We start from the raw sequence: 14,684 nt of genomic DNA on the forward strand, positions 1-14,684 counted from the left end.
CAGAAAACCCCAGAAGTTCTGGTATGTCAGGACGAGGCTGAGACCCTCTTCTGAAGCTCCACAGACAGGGCCACATTCCTGAGGGGAGGCCTGAAGACGAACCTCTGAAGAGCCTTTTCCAAACTGGGTGACTGAGATGTCTCCTGTGGGCCTGGAGATCGTGCCTGGGAGCTTACTTCGGGAAGGCCAGAGCTGCTTTCGGTCTTGAACTGCTGGGACACTTGATCCTCCCATGTAGCAGCTGAGCTGGGGAGCCCCCTGTGAGGCCAGTAAACATCCTGGGACTGGTGATTCCAACACCAGCCTATGGCCAGAAGTGAACGTTGTATTTTTGTCTCTTTCCTTAGGGGTTTGCTATTACACTCTTTCAGAGAAAAGTTCTGGACTCCTAAGTCCAAGTTATTGACCTACTGTAAAACTGCATCACCCTACGGTCACGTGCCCTGATTTCTTCATGATTATTAGCCCCAAGTGCTTAGCTTACTTTGCCCTGTATCTGAACCTGATCAGAAGAAAAATTTTAAAGCCAATGATTTAAAGGACTTTAGGAACTGAGATCATGTAGCCCCTTAAGTGTATTCTTCCAAATTGTTGAAGACTTTATTTGGATGTATCACTCTTAGAGAAATGGGATCATAAGCAGCTATTTATTTTTACATGTAGATTTAAATAATCATATTTTGAAAGTTTACTTTTTAAAGAATTATTGGCCTCATTTTCCCAGATTCCTGAGAATGTGTAATTTCTACTCAGGTCAATAAGGAACTGTCTCCTCATTCCAAATAGCCTTTCAACAGTGGGGTTGAAAGAATGGGGCTGGCCTCATTCTGGGGGTGAATGTTCATAGTTTTAAATTTTTGACTAATACTTCAATTGCCTACAGTTGAGAAATATACCCTGTAACATTCATGCAGAAGAAGGAAATGCAAAGTCACTTCTGCTTGGCTTGGGGTGAAGCACCAGACTCCAAGCTCCAGGAGAACTAGGCCAGCATAGGCTGGTTACCAACAGTGTGTCCCCAGAGCCTGGCACCCACAGGTGTTCCACAGATGTCTACAGAATGGGGGTTAGGAGATGAAGCATGGATTTCTTTTAAAGCAAGGGCCTTGCCAGGCACTTCATAGTCCTGGAATAGCCAGTTCGCATGGTTGGATACTGTATCATGCACTCTACAAATCCAGCAGACATGAAGAAGGATATCCAGAAAAGGCAGCATGGTGTAGCAGAATGCCGAATGAGCCCAGAACCAAAGACGGTGCCTGGATCCAGCTCTGGCCTGCCATTAGTCAGTGGTGTAACCGCAGGCCCATTAATCCACTTCCCTGGACTTTGTTTTTATCATATGCAAAAATGATCACGAAGATTCCTTCCACTCTAAGGCTGTAATTCTCTACATTTAGTGATGCTGAGGATACGTCTGCTATACTGGCTTTAGAAGAGAGCAGCAAATCAGTGGTTAAATACATACTGCATTCCTTCTTCAAAATGTAGCCATGCATCAAACCAAAAACAATTAAGCTGTTTTATAATAAAAAGAGATTATGTTAATATCGCCTACCTGGCTCAGCCCCAAATCATCCATCAGTATTCTGCTTTGCTCCAACTCACTGTCATGATGTTCATACAAAAATAAGCTTGATATGGGAGTTGATGCAGAGCAAATTATGCGCACCTGAAACAGAGGAAAATGAGTAAATGGTGTTACTCCTTACCTTTCACAAGTTGAAGGTAAAAACAAATTTCTCATAAAATAAAAATCTGTTTGTCATAACAGGGAGCTTGGATTTTTGCTTTTAAAATGTTCATATTTGTTCTAACAGTTTGAGTCTCTTTAAAGTGATATATATTTTTAAATGGTTCTAAATATATGCAGCAAAACTGGTACTTGGTGAAAATACACTTTTTGAGTTTATAGAATGCATATTTACAAAAGAACAATGCCTTGAACTCCTCTTTCAATCTAAGTAACAGTCTTAACTTTATTTCTACTTCTACACATTTTCTCCGAGTCCTATCTTTATTTTGGAAAAAAAAATATTTTAAAGCTTCAATCTATGACATTTTTTTTCCTATTTCATTAATCTGTTTTTCTAATTAGAGATTTTAGCTGATTATCCTGAAGTTATCCTAAATTATCCTAAAGCTACTAAAAATTTAATTAATCTCCATGCTTAAACGTCCATAAAAGAAGCATAAGCAAAATGTGGTTGTCAAAGTTTCAAAACTGGCAGGACCCATTTACACTGTATCTTCTTCATGAATAAAAATCTTGCATAAATAAGTGAATATAGCATTTCTTTTTTAAAAAATAATTATATGGAAATCTCTCTTTTTTAAAATTTATTTTTGGCTGTGTTGGGTCTTCGTTGCTGCACGCGGGCTTTCCCTAGTTGCGGCGAGTGGGGGCTACTCTTCGTTGCGGTGCACAGGCTTCTCATTGCGGTGGCTTCTCGTTATGGAACACGGGCTTAGTTGCTCTGCGGCATGTGGGATCTTCCCAGACCAGGGCTCGAACCCGTGTCCCCTGCATTGGCAGGCAGATTCCTAACCACTGCACCACCAGGGAAGCCCCAGCATTTCTTTAAGGTGGATTTCAATATTTGGAAAACTTTTTTCCTATTTCTGGAATATCTCTGAAATGTAAATAGACAAACCACATAACCCATATTCAGATAGCCTAGGATCACAGATGTTTCCAAATGTATTTTTGAAACAAAATACTTTTAAAAAAAGCCTTTTGACCACGTCCATATTTTTTTTTTTTTAACAGATTTTTTTTTTTTTAACACTATTTTTATTTATTTATTTTATTCATTTATGGCTGTGTTGGGTCTTCGTTTCTGTGTGAGGGCCTTCTCTAGTTGCGGCAAGTGGGGGCCACTCTTCATCGCGGTGCGCGGGCCTCTCACTATCGCGGCCTCTCTCGTTGCCGAGCACAGGCTCCAGGCGCGCAGGCTCAGCAGTTGTGGCTCACGGGCCCAGTTGCGCCGTGGCATGTGGGATCTTCCCAGACCAGGCCTCGAACCCGTGTCCCCCGCATTGGCAGGCAGACTCTCAACCACTGCGCCACCAGGGAAGCCCCCATATTTTTTTCTTATAGTTTGAGTCTCTTTAAAGTGATATTTTTAAACTGCATAGTACTTTACAAATATTTCCACACAGCTTATACCACCCTCTGAAGTAGGGAACAAAGGTTTTATTGGGCAACCTGGGGCCTGGAGAGGTCTCAACTTGTGATAACAGCCCAGATCTTCCAGTTCTAAGTTCAGTGGTTTTTCCATTACAACTGAGGTTGACATTTTTACCTGACTGTTTGGAGCCCATCTCTGTGTGCATCAAAGATGCTCCCCAGATGCACCGTTACCACTTTGCTGCATAGGTGACTGCTAAGTTCAGTGCATTGCTACTCTACTTATACCCTGAGTTTCCAGAACCTACATTTATTTCAGCATCCTGCCAGACATCCTTCAAAAAGACTAAGCTTGACATTAATATTTCTTGATTACATAGTGTTTGAGTGTACATATGTGATCATATATCAGAAACAGCTTTTTTATCTTTATAAATTTTATTTCTACTAGTTTATATACAAAACATACTCTTCTTGATGTTTAAGGAGACCTGAATTTGTTTTCAGGATTCACAGCCATCTTTTTAAAATCATTATTTAAGTAAATATGCTGATATTTTAAAATAATGTATTGATGTTTGGGACTAGTCTTTCTATATCCAAATGGCCTTTTACCTCCTCTTATAAATTATTTAAATCACAAATGATACTTTTTTCATTACTTAGATGGGAATGCCCTTATTTCACAGATACATCTAGAATACATTCTAGAACAATGTCTGTTTAATGCTCCCAATTTCTGAAATAAGATAATTTCGACTATGCTTTAAAAAAGAGTATAAACTCCAAATGCATGATTTAGTTAAAGCAAATGTTAGGAGAGTAGTTCTGATATTTCATCATATTGCCAGATAAATCTTTTTTTCTAACGAAGAAGTGAAACAGTGGGGGGAGGTAGGATCAGGGGGTGGGACTAAGGGGTGGGGACCATAAGCTTTCTTTAAGGTATTCCTAGCCGAAAGATAAAAAAAAAAAAAAAAAGAGTTTATCAATCCTCCAGTCTAAGAACCACCTACCAATGCCCCTCTCCCACTTTCTTCTTGAAGCACTGCCCTCTAAAAACAGAGTGCCACCTCCAGGCGATTTATTATGGACCCCACACGATTATTTCAGAGCAGAGTCTCTGGATGAGTGACCCAGAAGGAGACAAGTGACAGGACTTGACCCCTAAGCTCTGGTGTTCTCAGCTTCCTGCCTCTGCTGACTCCCTGCTCGCACACCCCCTGGAAGCATGCAGCAGATTTTGATTGTGCTCACTAAAGCAGGCTGCCCTCGGCGTTGCACCAGAGCCACGCTGGCTGCCCTTCATGCTCAGGCCCATCACAGGGCCTTTGCTGCAAACTCGCCACCCTGGTGAGGGCTCTTCACCCTGCACTTTGAGCTTGGCCATCACACCTCAGCGTCTGTGAGCAGCACCTGAGGAGCTGGTGAACGAGCAGGCTCCAGGCCCCATGCTTGGTCCTCATTTGCTGGTGGGGGTGGGATGGGCTCTGGAATCCGGATCTTAAGTAGCTCAGGTGATTCTGGTGCAGCTGGTCCTCAGCAGGACTTTCCATGCCCACCCCCATGTCCCACACAAAGATCAGTTTACTCTCCCCCTGTACTCTCACAGCACCAACTCCCCTCTCTTTCCAAGAGAACATCCCAGTAAGGACTTTACACTCAGCTCTGTGCACATTTCATTAGTGTTTCTTCAGCACTAGACTATCAGCTCCATGAAGGCAGGCACCATGTCTGCCTTTGCTTGTCACTGAATTAGCACTGTGCTTGGCATGATAAAGGTTGTTGAATGAATGAATAAAGGAAACATTAAAAATCTCACCTCTCCCTCCCAGCAGATTCTGGTACTTTCTCCTCCCCTCAAAGTCCCTTCAATTTTAGAATCACTGCTCTATCTCTTTCTGTGCAAGGAATAAGGAGGAAAAACTGTATCTAACAGTGAAACAATATTTTACTCTAATTTGAAGTGGTACTTATACTTTACTGTAAATATATATTTATAGGTATATACTATTAATCGTGGCTCACCTTCATTGAAAGCTTACTGTACGCCACACGATGTTCTAAGTACTTTACATGCTCATGTACCTCACAACAATCTTATGAGGTAAATACCATTATTGCCTTCTTTTGCTAAAGAAGGCAATTCAAGTTCCAGAGGTTAAACTGGTCTTCAAGGTATTCAGCCTGGTCCCAGGGCCTGCTCCCTAACCACTAGGCAAACTGCCTCTGATGAAGGGACAAAGGCTCTGCAATTCATGCTAAAACACCTGGATTTTTTTTTTTTTTTTTTTTTTTTTTAGAGAGATGACAGTTACTGGGATTTCTGGGTCAGAGGGAAAGAAAACTCTAATACTGAGGAGGGCACTTTAGTCATTCATTCATTCATTTTGTTCATTCATTATTTTATCAGTCCAATAATTTATTCATGCAGCAAGTATTTACTGAGCACTCAGTCTAGGTAAGGCATTGTGTTGTGCATCCTCATAGACAGAGCACATGATATGTCTGGTTGAATGAAGGATTTGGTAATATAGCAGACTGTCTTATGATGGGATTTTTAATATAGTACTATTACTATTACTGCTACTCCCAATAGTACTTATACAGCATTCAGCTTGTGCCAAGTGTTGTTTTAAATGGTTTACCTGGATTAGTTTATTTTGTCCTCACAACAGTTCTCTGAAGTAAATACTATTATTATGTCCAATTTGCAGATGAAGAAACAGGTACAGAGAAGTGAAGTAAGTGGTAGAACAGGATTCCAGCCCAGATAATCTCACTCCACAGTCCAAGATGATTAGTTCTGAGAAAATGTACCACATCCTTACCTTGAAATCATAAAAGTTATCAATGAGAGTTATGAATCTCCGAGCTTGGGTCCTCTTTGCCAGGGTAAATTGTGGAATGTTTCGTAAAAATACTGTATCAAAATTCTTTGACAGTTCCAAATAGTCACTGGCTCCAAGTGGCTATAATTAAAATGAAATAAAGAATAGAAAATGGAAATAAGCCAATTCTGGTTGAAAACATCTCTTTTTCTTGTCATGGTGTGATCTAGGTGGTAGCTTTGGGGTAACTTGACCAAACGGGGCAGTGTTTCCATAGTAGGCTGAGGACAGAGTTCACTATACTGTAACAGTGCTGTAAACAAGTAAGAGAGAAGGCAAGACCTTGGTGGGAAGTGAAAGAATAACTCTGGCCGCCTCCGCTGGTATCTTGTAGGCCCCCATCCTAAATCCGGTCTTTACTCTTTTTATTTATACATGACTTTAAACACACCCTAACAAATCCTTCCTACGACTTAACTGCAAACTGTCACTACTGGTAAATAGAGCTGTCTTATCATGGCAGCTGAATATTATGTCACCATTTTGAAATAAAGACTATGCTCCAGCATGAAAGGCATCAGAAAATATTTTTCGTTTAATCTGAGGTACAATTACTCAAGTACAATGTAGTAAACACTGCTAACCTCTGTAAGGAATACCAGAGGGTTTTCATGAGCAGAAGTAGACCAAGACCTCAAGCATAACGTGGAGCAGCTGCTACCTCTACACACGAGGAGGATGCAGCACTCAGGGTCCACAAAACCATTCACAAAGGTGCCACCTACAGATGTAAAGTGCTTGCTCCTGAAACAGGAAGTTAACTCACGACAGTTATGAAAACGACTTGCGAACACTCTTTGGGGTTAGGAACACTCCCAGGAGAGTCACTTCTCATTTTAAGTTGTGTGTGGATGACTGTGCCCTGTGGGCAGGAACCATGAGCAGGGCCAGGAGAGTGTTTCTGGCCCTGCGAGAATGTGGAGGAGACTAGCAGGTCAGGAGCTGCTCTCAGGTCCCTCTGGAAGCTCTTGGATCCCAACAACTGATCCCTGGGACACAGATGGCTAAGCCTCCTCAATTTCTGGCAGAATTCATTAATACTCCTCCCTGTTCAAAAATGTCTCCCTCACTGGGGTGGTAATTTGCATTAAAACTCCTGCTTTCAGAAATGTAGACAGGGCTATGTTCCTGGGAGAATGAGGGAATTGCAAGGAAGGGGAGAGTCACTCTCACCTTAGAGTCCATCCATTTAAGGCCACCACTATACTAATGACCAGCTAAAATCAGTTACATTCAGAAAACTTCTAGTGGAGGTGTGGGGAGGTAAGAGTAAATCAGAGAGTGAAGCTCGGGGGAGGTGGTTCCCTCAAGAAGAGCAGTTCTAAGAAGGATGCAGTAACTACGAGCCTAGGGCGAAGGGGCACAACACCAGAGAGAGAGCACAAAGAATGACATGATGCCTTTGAAATCTGCTTAGAGAGGCCCCTTCCCCCCCTCTCCTCTCACCAACCAAATAACAAATGGGGCCAGAAAAGAGATGACCTTGCCTTTTCCATTTCCCTTCCCTGGCTGAATAGCCTCTACCTCCAGACCCAGTGCCTGACCTTAGCTGAGACTCCCTGCTCACCTCAGCCATAGGGGCTCGAATGTGCGTGTGGTTTATTTTGGTCTAACCTTGACTCTGTTATGAGGAAACACTGCTGTCAAGCTTGATGTGGACCAGGAGGGTGTGTTAACAGAGCAGCTCGGAACAAGGGCTCTAGACAGCCTGGGTTTGAATCCTCAGTCTGTAACTTATTAATGGTGTGTCTTTGGCAAGTAACCTAATCTTTCTGTTCCTTAGTTTTCCCATCTGTAAAATGAGAATTGTTTCCTATCTCACAGCGTTGTGAGGATTAAACAAAATAATACATGCAAAGCATTTTACACAGTGCCTGGAACACACATTACCACTCAGCCCACTTTAGCTGCTTTTTATTTTTATTATTTTCAGCTCAAATGATTAGGCTCAGTACAAATGAGTTGAAGGTGTGAAGAAGTGTCATTCTCAATAGGACCAGTTAGCGTTGCTCTACCCCCCGACTACATGCTAAACCCTAAATCAGCCTTTGTGCATTTGCCTGTCCTCAGAGTCACAGCAGGGACCAGATGAGACTGTGGAATCCCATGTAATGAAAACAATTCCTGAAAGGGGGAGGGGGAAGGTAATATACAGTGTCTTCCGTAAAAAGGAGAACTCATACAATAAGACACTCATGCTCTGAGGGTGACACACACTACTTTTCTGAGATCAGTTAGAATTTAGAGTCTCATCTTTTGTAAATCAGAAATTATATGTAAAAAAAAATGTAAAACCTCATCTTAGGTATGTAGTTATGTATAATTAAGCTCACTCTTTATGCATGGATATGATTTCTATCAGTATAACTACATGCCCAAGGAAAATCATTATCAGAAGTGCACTGAAGTGCCTAGGGCAGCTGAAAATCAGAATTCTGCCCACTCAGCTATTTTTACAAATTATATACCTTTGTCAGTAGGCTCTGCATTTGCCATTATACTGGCAAATATCCCTTTCCTTCATATCCCTCAGACAATTATGTGCTCATTCATGTAAAGAAAACTAAGCTTAATATAGTTATCTATCTCCTTTAAGAACAATAGTCATTGGGGGAAGTTGTTTAATGGGTGCAGAATTTCAGTTTGGGATGATGAGAAAGTTCTAGGGATGGAGAGTTGTGATGGTTGCACAGCATGTGAGTATAATTAATGCCACTGAAATGTACACTTTAAAAATGATTAAAGTGGTAAGTTTTATGTCATATATTATTTTACCACAATAAAAAAAATAGTCATTAAATAAAGGAGAGCTTATTAATTGCCAAAGAAATCCCAATTTAGGCTATGAAGAGAGTAATATCACCTTTTTCTTTAAAAATATGAAAAATAATGAAATGTATTAATCAAAGAAGGAAGTCTTTTCCCCAAAGAAATCAGCTCCAAAAAGATTAATTTAAAACATAAAGTTTGTGGTGCAGTGGTTAAGAATCTGCCTGCCAATGCAGGGGACACGGGTTCGAGCCCTGGTCTGGGAAGATCCCACATGCCGCGGAGCAACTAGGCCCGTGAGCCACAACTACTGAGCCTGCGCGTCTGGAGCCTGTGCTCCGCAATGGGAGAGGCCGCGACAGTGAGAGGCCCGCGCACCGCAATGAAGAGTGGCCCCCGCTTGCCGGAACTGGAGAAAGCCTTCGCACAGAAACAAAGACCCAACACACCCAAAAATAAATAAATAAATAAATTTAAAACATAAAGTTTTAAAAAATATTTATTTAAAGAGTCTGTTTTCTTATCCTGGCTTCGATGTTGAAGTGTCTAAGAAGTGACACTCAACAAACTTCCCCAGGATCGAATCTGGGGAGAGATGGGGGTTTCTTATTAGTTAGAAACACTATTTTTCATTAATTAAATAAGTTAAATAGTTGTGAGAGAAAATACCATAAGGACTTTGGAATTATGGTCTGTCACGTCTAGTATGTGACCTTGAGCAAGTCTTTCTGAACTTCCATTTCCTCATCTGTAAAAGAGGGATCATAACCTGTCTCATAGGTTTGTCCCAAGGATTTGATGCATTGATTGCATGTAAAATCTTACAACAGTGGTGGTTACACAGTAAGTGATCAATAAATGTTAGTTCTTAACTTACAGAGTTCATGTGAGAAGTAAGTAAAATGATTTATGCATAGTATGCTGTTTGGCATACAACACTTAATAAATAGTAGCTATTCTTTTATTAACTATTAAATAACCTTCTCCTCAGCTCACAAAGCCAGGCAAGTGAACAGTTCAACAGTTCAACAGTCCAGTCTGACTCTGCCTTTGCACTCAGGAGGTAAGAGCCACTCCCTCTGGTCCTTCCTGTCTGTGGTCCACCAAAATATCTGCCCTCCTGGAACCTCAGCCCTCCATGAAGTCATACGTAGAGGACAAAAATAGCATATGTCTCAGGCCCTCTCCTTCCCAAATGTCTTGTGGTAATAACACGAGCACCTGTGTGTGGTAAAGCCCCAGGCCCACATAATGAACAGCCCCTAACCCAGTACATGTCACATAGGAAGTGCTTAATATTTATTGAACGCATTAGTGAGTGTATGAATAAAACACAACATAGCCTGGGGAGCAGGCCTACTCCTTCTTTTATACACATTTGTCACCAAAGTAATTGAAACACCTACCAAAAAATCCCACTTTTTCTTAGTTGGCCCAAATTCCTCACTCCCCAGGTAAGCCTTTGTTGTATATCCTAGAAAACACATGTAGGAACATTCTAGAAAAGATATAGACCATAATGTTAACAATGGTTATCTTTGGATAGTGGAATGAAAGATTAATTTTGTTTCTTTGTTATACTTTTTGGACTTTTTATCCCCAGTGAACTTGTGTTACTTTTGAATAGCAAAAACAATAATGCTTTTTTTGGAGATCATTTTTATAGCGGGCATCTTATCATTTATGCCTCACCTGTGTGAGATCATAGTATCGGTTTTGTCATGGACATTTCTCTTTTTATCCCTAAGCTTTCTTAATCTATAGAAGTAGGATTTTTTTCAGGGACATTTAAAAAAATAAATCATAAGCTGAATGCGTGTGTTCTCCTTTAAAGTTTGGAAAAGGAAAACGGATTTGATATTTGGGATGAAATCTGACTTTGGTTGTATAGTTACATTCAGCTAATGATTCTTCACACCAGGGAGACAAGAGGGAGGGAGGGGATGGGATGAATGGCAGCATTCCCAAATAGTTCATGTTAAGCCCTCATGGCCGAGCACCAGAGTCCCCAGATCAAAGGCCTAGTAATGTCAAAATGCAAGTCTTTGCCTTTAACCCTTGTTGTTTTGTGTGTATCAGTAAAGAGTTCACCCTGTATATTACAAAGAGGAGAGACACATATGGACCTCAGAAATGGTCCTGAGATTAGACAGTGGATGATGTTAATTGTGCATCTTTTCTTTAAAGCAATGAATTGGAATCTAGATCTCATCTTTGCAGACCAACTTTCTATAATCAAAAATAACTTGCATATATTTATTGCTACTCTTCAAAGAAAATGAGTGGTGAAAAATAATTTAAAATAAAGATCGACATTTCTATGCTTACCACAATTAAACCTGATGCTTACCACAATTAAAATAACTAAAATTCACTGCAAAATTTGTTTTCTCCAGGAAATTATGCTATATACTCAATGAGATCTGTACATGAATTGGAAATAAAAAATTGCTTATATAAAATTAAAAATCAATAGTATACAATATTTACAGCTTGTTAGGTACATGTTAGCCCAGCTTGTTAGCCCAGGTTGATATGCTCCCATTGATATCGTGTCTTAATCTGAGCAATTTTTCTCCACGTGAGCTTGATGACCAGTGCATTGTGTTTCTTTTTTCCATAACTGTCAGACAATATCTAGTCCATCTGCACGTGTTTATTACCTCTGCTCTGTTTTCTCTCTCTCTCTCTTCCCCTTCTGCTACTCTAAATGAACCTAAGTTAAACTTCATCATCTCCATTTCTTTTATCCTTTCTTTTGTATTTTTTTTTTCACTTCTTCATGATTCATTTTGGATAATTTCCTCTGACCTATATTCTACTCCACGATGCTTCTCCCTAGCTGTGTTTTATCTGCTCTTAAACTCATCCATTGAGTTCTTAACTTTGGTTATACACTTTACAGTTCTGGAAATTCTACTGGTTCTTTTTCAAGGTTGATATCTCTCTTTTTATATTTTCTAGATTCCTACACTTAAATTTCCAAGCCTATCTTTCTTTTTAAATCTCTTTGAATATGTAAGCTTAGTTGTTTAAAATATGAACTCATAATTCCAATATTTGGTGTTTTAATTTTATTGTCTTGTCTCCTCATATGTTTGGTTAACTTTGTGTACTGTATTTTTTCTTTGGAAAAAAAACACTTGTAGAACAAATTTCAAGTTCAAGGCTTGAAAGTATTCTGAGCTACTTGGCTCACACAAAGTTTGACTGAAGTCCACAGAGAGCTGGTTTACTTTGGGCTCACTCTTATTCCTAGAGTGCAGTCCTTTAGGGCTCCAACCAAAGTGGAGAGCAGTTTACTAGGTCCCCACCTTTGGTTGGCCCTAGTCTCTGCCTTTTGTCTCACTACCCAACTAGGCTGCCAAAAGCAAGTTCAGTTCAGCTCAACTTGTTTTTTAAAAGAAGACTGCTAGTGCTCACCAATGTCTATGTTTTCTTCATTTTCCTGGGCACACAGATAGATTACATTTAGGTGTGGCCATGTGATCAAATTCAGGCCAGTGGAATGCAACAGAAGGTGATATGCATCACTTCTAGGTACGGCCCATAAATACCTCCCACACAGACTCCTCACTTCCTTTACTCATCTCCTGGTTGAACAGAGAGGACTCTGAGGACTTAAAGGAGGGTGGAGGCACAAGAGGGATGAAGCCTGGATCCATGAGGGACCACAGGGAGCAGTTTCCTGGCCAACCTGCACTGGATGGTGATATGAGCAAAAAATACATGTTTATTTGTTAAGCCTCTGAGATTTGGGCGTTGTCTGTTTCCACAGTTAGCCTATCCTAATACTTAATTCACTCAACTTCTTTCATTGTCCTAACTACAAGGTTGGTGCAAATTACTGACAAAGAGTCCACAATTATTGGAAGTGGATGGCTTCCTAACACTTCCTGTATGAACAAGGATTCTTATTCACATAAGTTGGTAACTATCAAAAATTTCTCTTCAAATTTTCTTCAGATTATCATTAAAATTTTTTAAATCAGGAACTGCATTTAGCCATTTCCAACATCAAATGTGATTCTTAAAAAGCTATATTCATAGAGATAACTTTTCTCATTACAAATTTGAAAAGATTTTATTTGACAGTTTTGTTCAAATTCAGTGTTTGACATATTTAAAACATCTTTGTAAATTTATTTTTCTTCTCATGATTACATAATATATAGAAATATAATAAGTGTTTTCACCAAACCACATATAGATGCTGCCAAATCATATTATATAGCCCAGTGTGCCATGGTATCACCAATGGTATCATTTTTGATGTGTGACATCTTGATCACTATGACCAATAAGCTGATACTAATGTTTCCACAGGACCACTCACCCCCTCTCTTTCACTAGCATTCAGTATTTAAAGGTGTCTGGGGCATTCAAATGCATTAACTAAAAAATTCTCTGTAAGATTATGATAATTTAAAATTCATTTAAAATATTTTTGGAGAAATGAAGAATGTCTATATGGGGTAGTCTGATTACAATTATGGCTCCAATTATTCTTGCCTCCTTGTCCACACCCTTTCGATTGTGACTTTCCAGCTGTAGCATGAAGACATGGAGTCTATCTGCACAACTCTTCAATCTGGGCTGGACTTGTAATTTATCACAGCCAATAGAATGAGGCAAAAGTGACAAATTTCCAGTTGTGAGCTTAGGTCTCAAGAGGCTTTGCATGCTTCTGCTCACTCTGTTGCAGCACCGAGGCTGGTCTGCTAGAAGAGGAAGGGACAGAAGGAGAGCCAATTGTCTAAGCTGAGAAAGTATCTCAGGCCAGCCTACAGCCAGCCAGCCCCCCAAACAGATGAGAGAGCCCAACCAAGATCAGCAAGGCTGAGTGCTGATGCATAAGTGAGCCCAAAATAGATCAAAACAATTTCCCAGCTGACTTCCCAACTTCCTAGCCGACTAGAGAGCAATAATAAATGCTTATTTTTTTTTAAGCCACTGAATTTGGGGTGATTTGCTGAAATACTATACTTGCTACAGAGAGATTTACTAAGAAAAGCCCATGTTTTAGAAGTCATTAGCAAGTTCAGCACATGTAGAAAAAATATGACCTAGCTTTTATAGCAAAAGATTGATTTTACACTAAAAATAGAACTACCATATGACCCAGCAATCCCACTACTGGGCATATACCCTGAGAAAACCATAATTCAAAAAGAGTCATGTACCACAATGTTCATTGCAGCACTACTTACAATAGCCAGGACATGGAAGCAACCTAAGTGTCCATCGAATGGATAAAGCAGATGTGGCACATATATACAATGGAATATTACTCAGCCATAAAAAGAAACAAAATTGAGTTATCTGTAGTGAGGTGGATGGACCTAGAGTCTGTCATACAGAGTGAAGTCAGAAAGAGAAAAACAAATACCATATGCTAACACATATATATGGAATCTAAAAAAAAATAAAAAATGGTTCTGACGAACCTAGGGGCAGGACAGGAATAAAGATGCAGACGTAGAGAATGGACTTGAGGACATGAGGAGGGAGAAGGGTAAGCTGGGACGAAGTGAGAGAGTAGCATTGACATATATACACTACCAAATGTAAATTAGATAGTGGGAAGCAGCCGCATAGCACAAGGAGATCAGATTGGTGCTTTGTGACCACCTAGAGGGGTGGGATAGGGAGGGTGGGAGGGAGACGCAAGAGGGAGGGGATATGGGGATATATGTAAACATATAGCTGATTCACTTTGTTATACAGCAAAAACGAACACAACATTGTAAAGCAATTATACTCCAATAAAGATGTTAAAAAAAAGATTGGTTTTACATAATTAATAAATACATGTAAGCACATATAGTGTCATTTATTTTATGTTCATTTATTTTTGTAATCAATTTTGGAATTTTTATGGTGCAGTATAAAAC

The 14,684-nt window shown here is 40.0% G+C and overlaps 1 protein-coding gene across 9 annotated transcripts in view; it reads right to left on the reverse strand.

The window, feature by feature from the left end:
* AFG1L (AFG1 like ATPase) overlaps positions 1-14,684 on the reverse strand; it is a 260,517-nt gene that overhangs the window by 38,766 nt on the left and 207,067 nt on the right. For 8 of the 9 annotated variants that reach the window (XM_082404818.1, XM_082404817.1, XM_082404816.1 and 5 more), the window contains 2 exons: positions 5,962-6,102; positions 1,559-1,672 (listed from right to left, as the gene is read on the reverse strand). In XM_082404818.1, coding sequence (XP_082260944.1) covers positions 1,559-1,672; positions 5,962-6,102 — 255 coding nt within the window. The remainder of the gene's footprint in view (positions 1-1,558; positions 1,673-5,961; positions 6,103-14,684) is intronic. The other variant, XM_082404815.1, reaches the window with a different exon arrangement.

The sequence above is a fragment of the Balaenoptera borealis genome, assembly GCF_965194805.1.
Source record: "Balaenoptera borealis genome assembly, chromosome: 9".
Classification (NCBI taxonomy): Eukaryota; Metazoa; Chordata; class Mammalia; order Artiodactyla; family Balaenopteridae; genus Balaenoptera; species Balaenoptera borealis.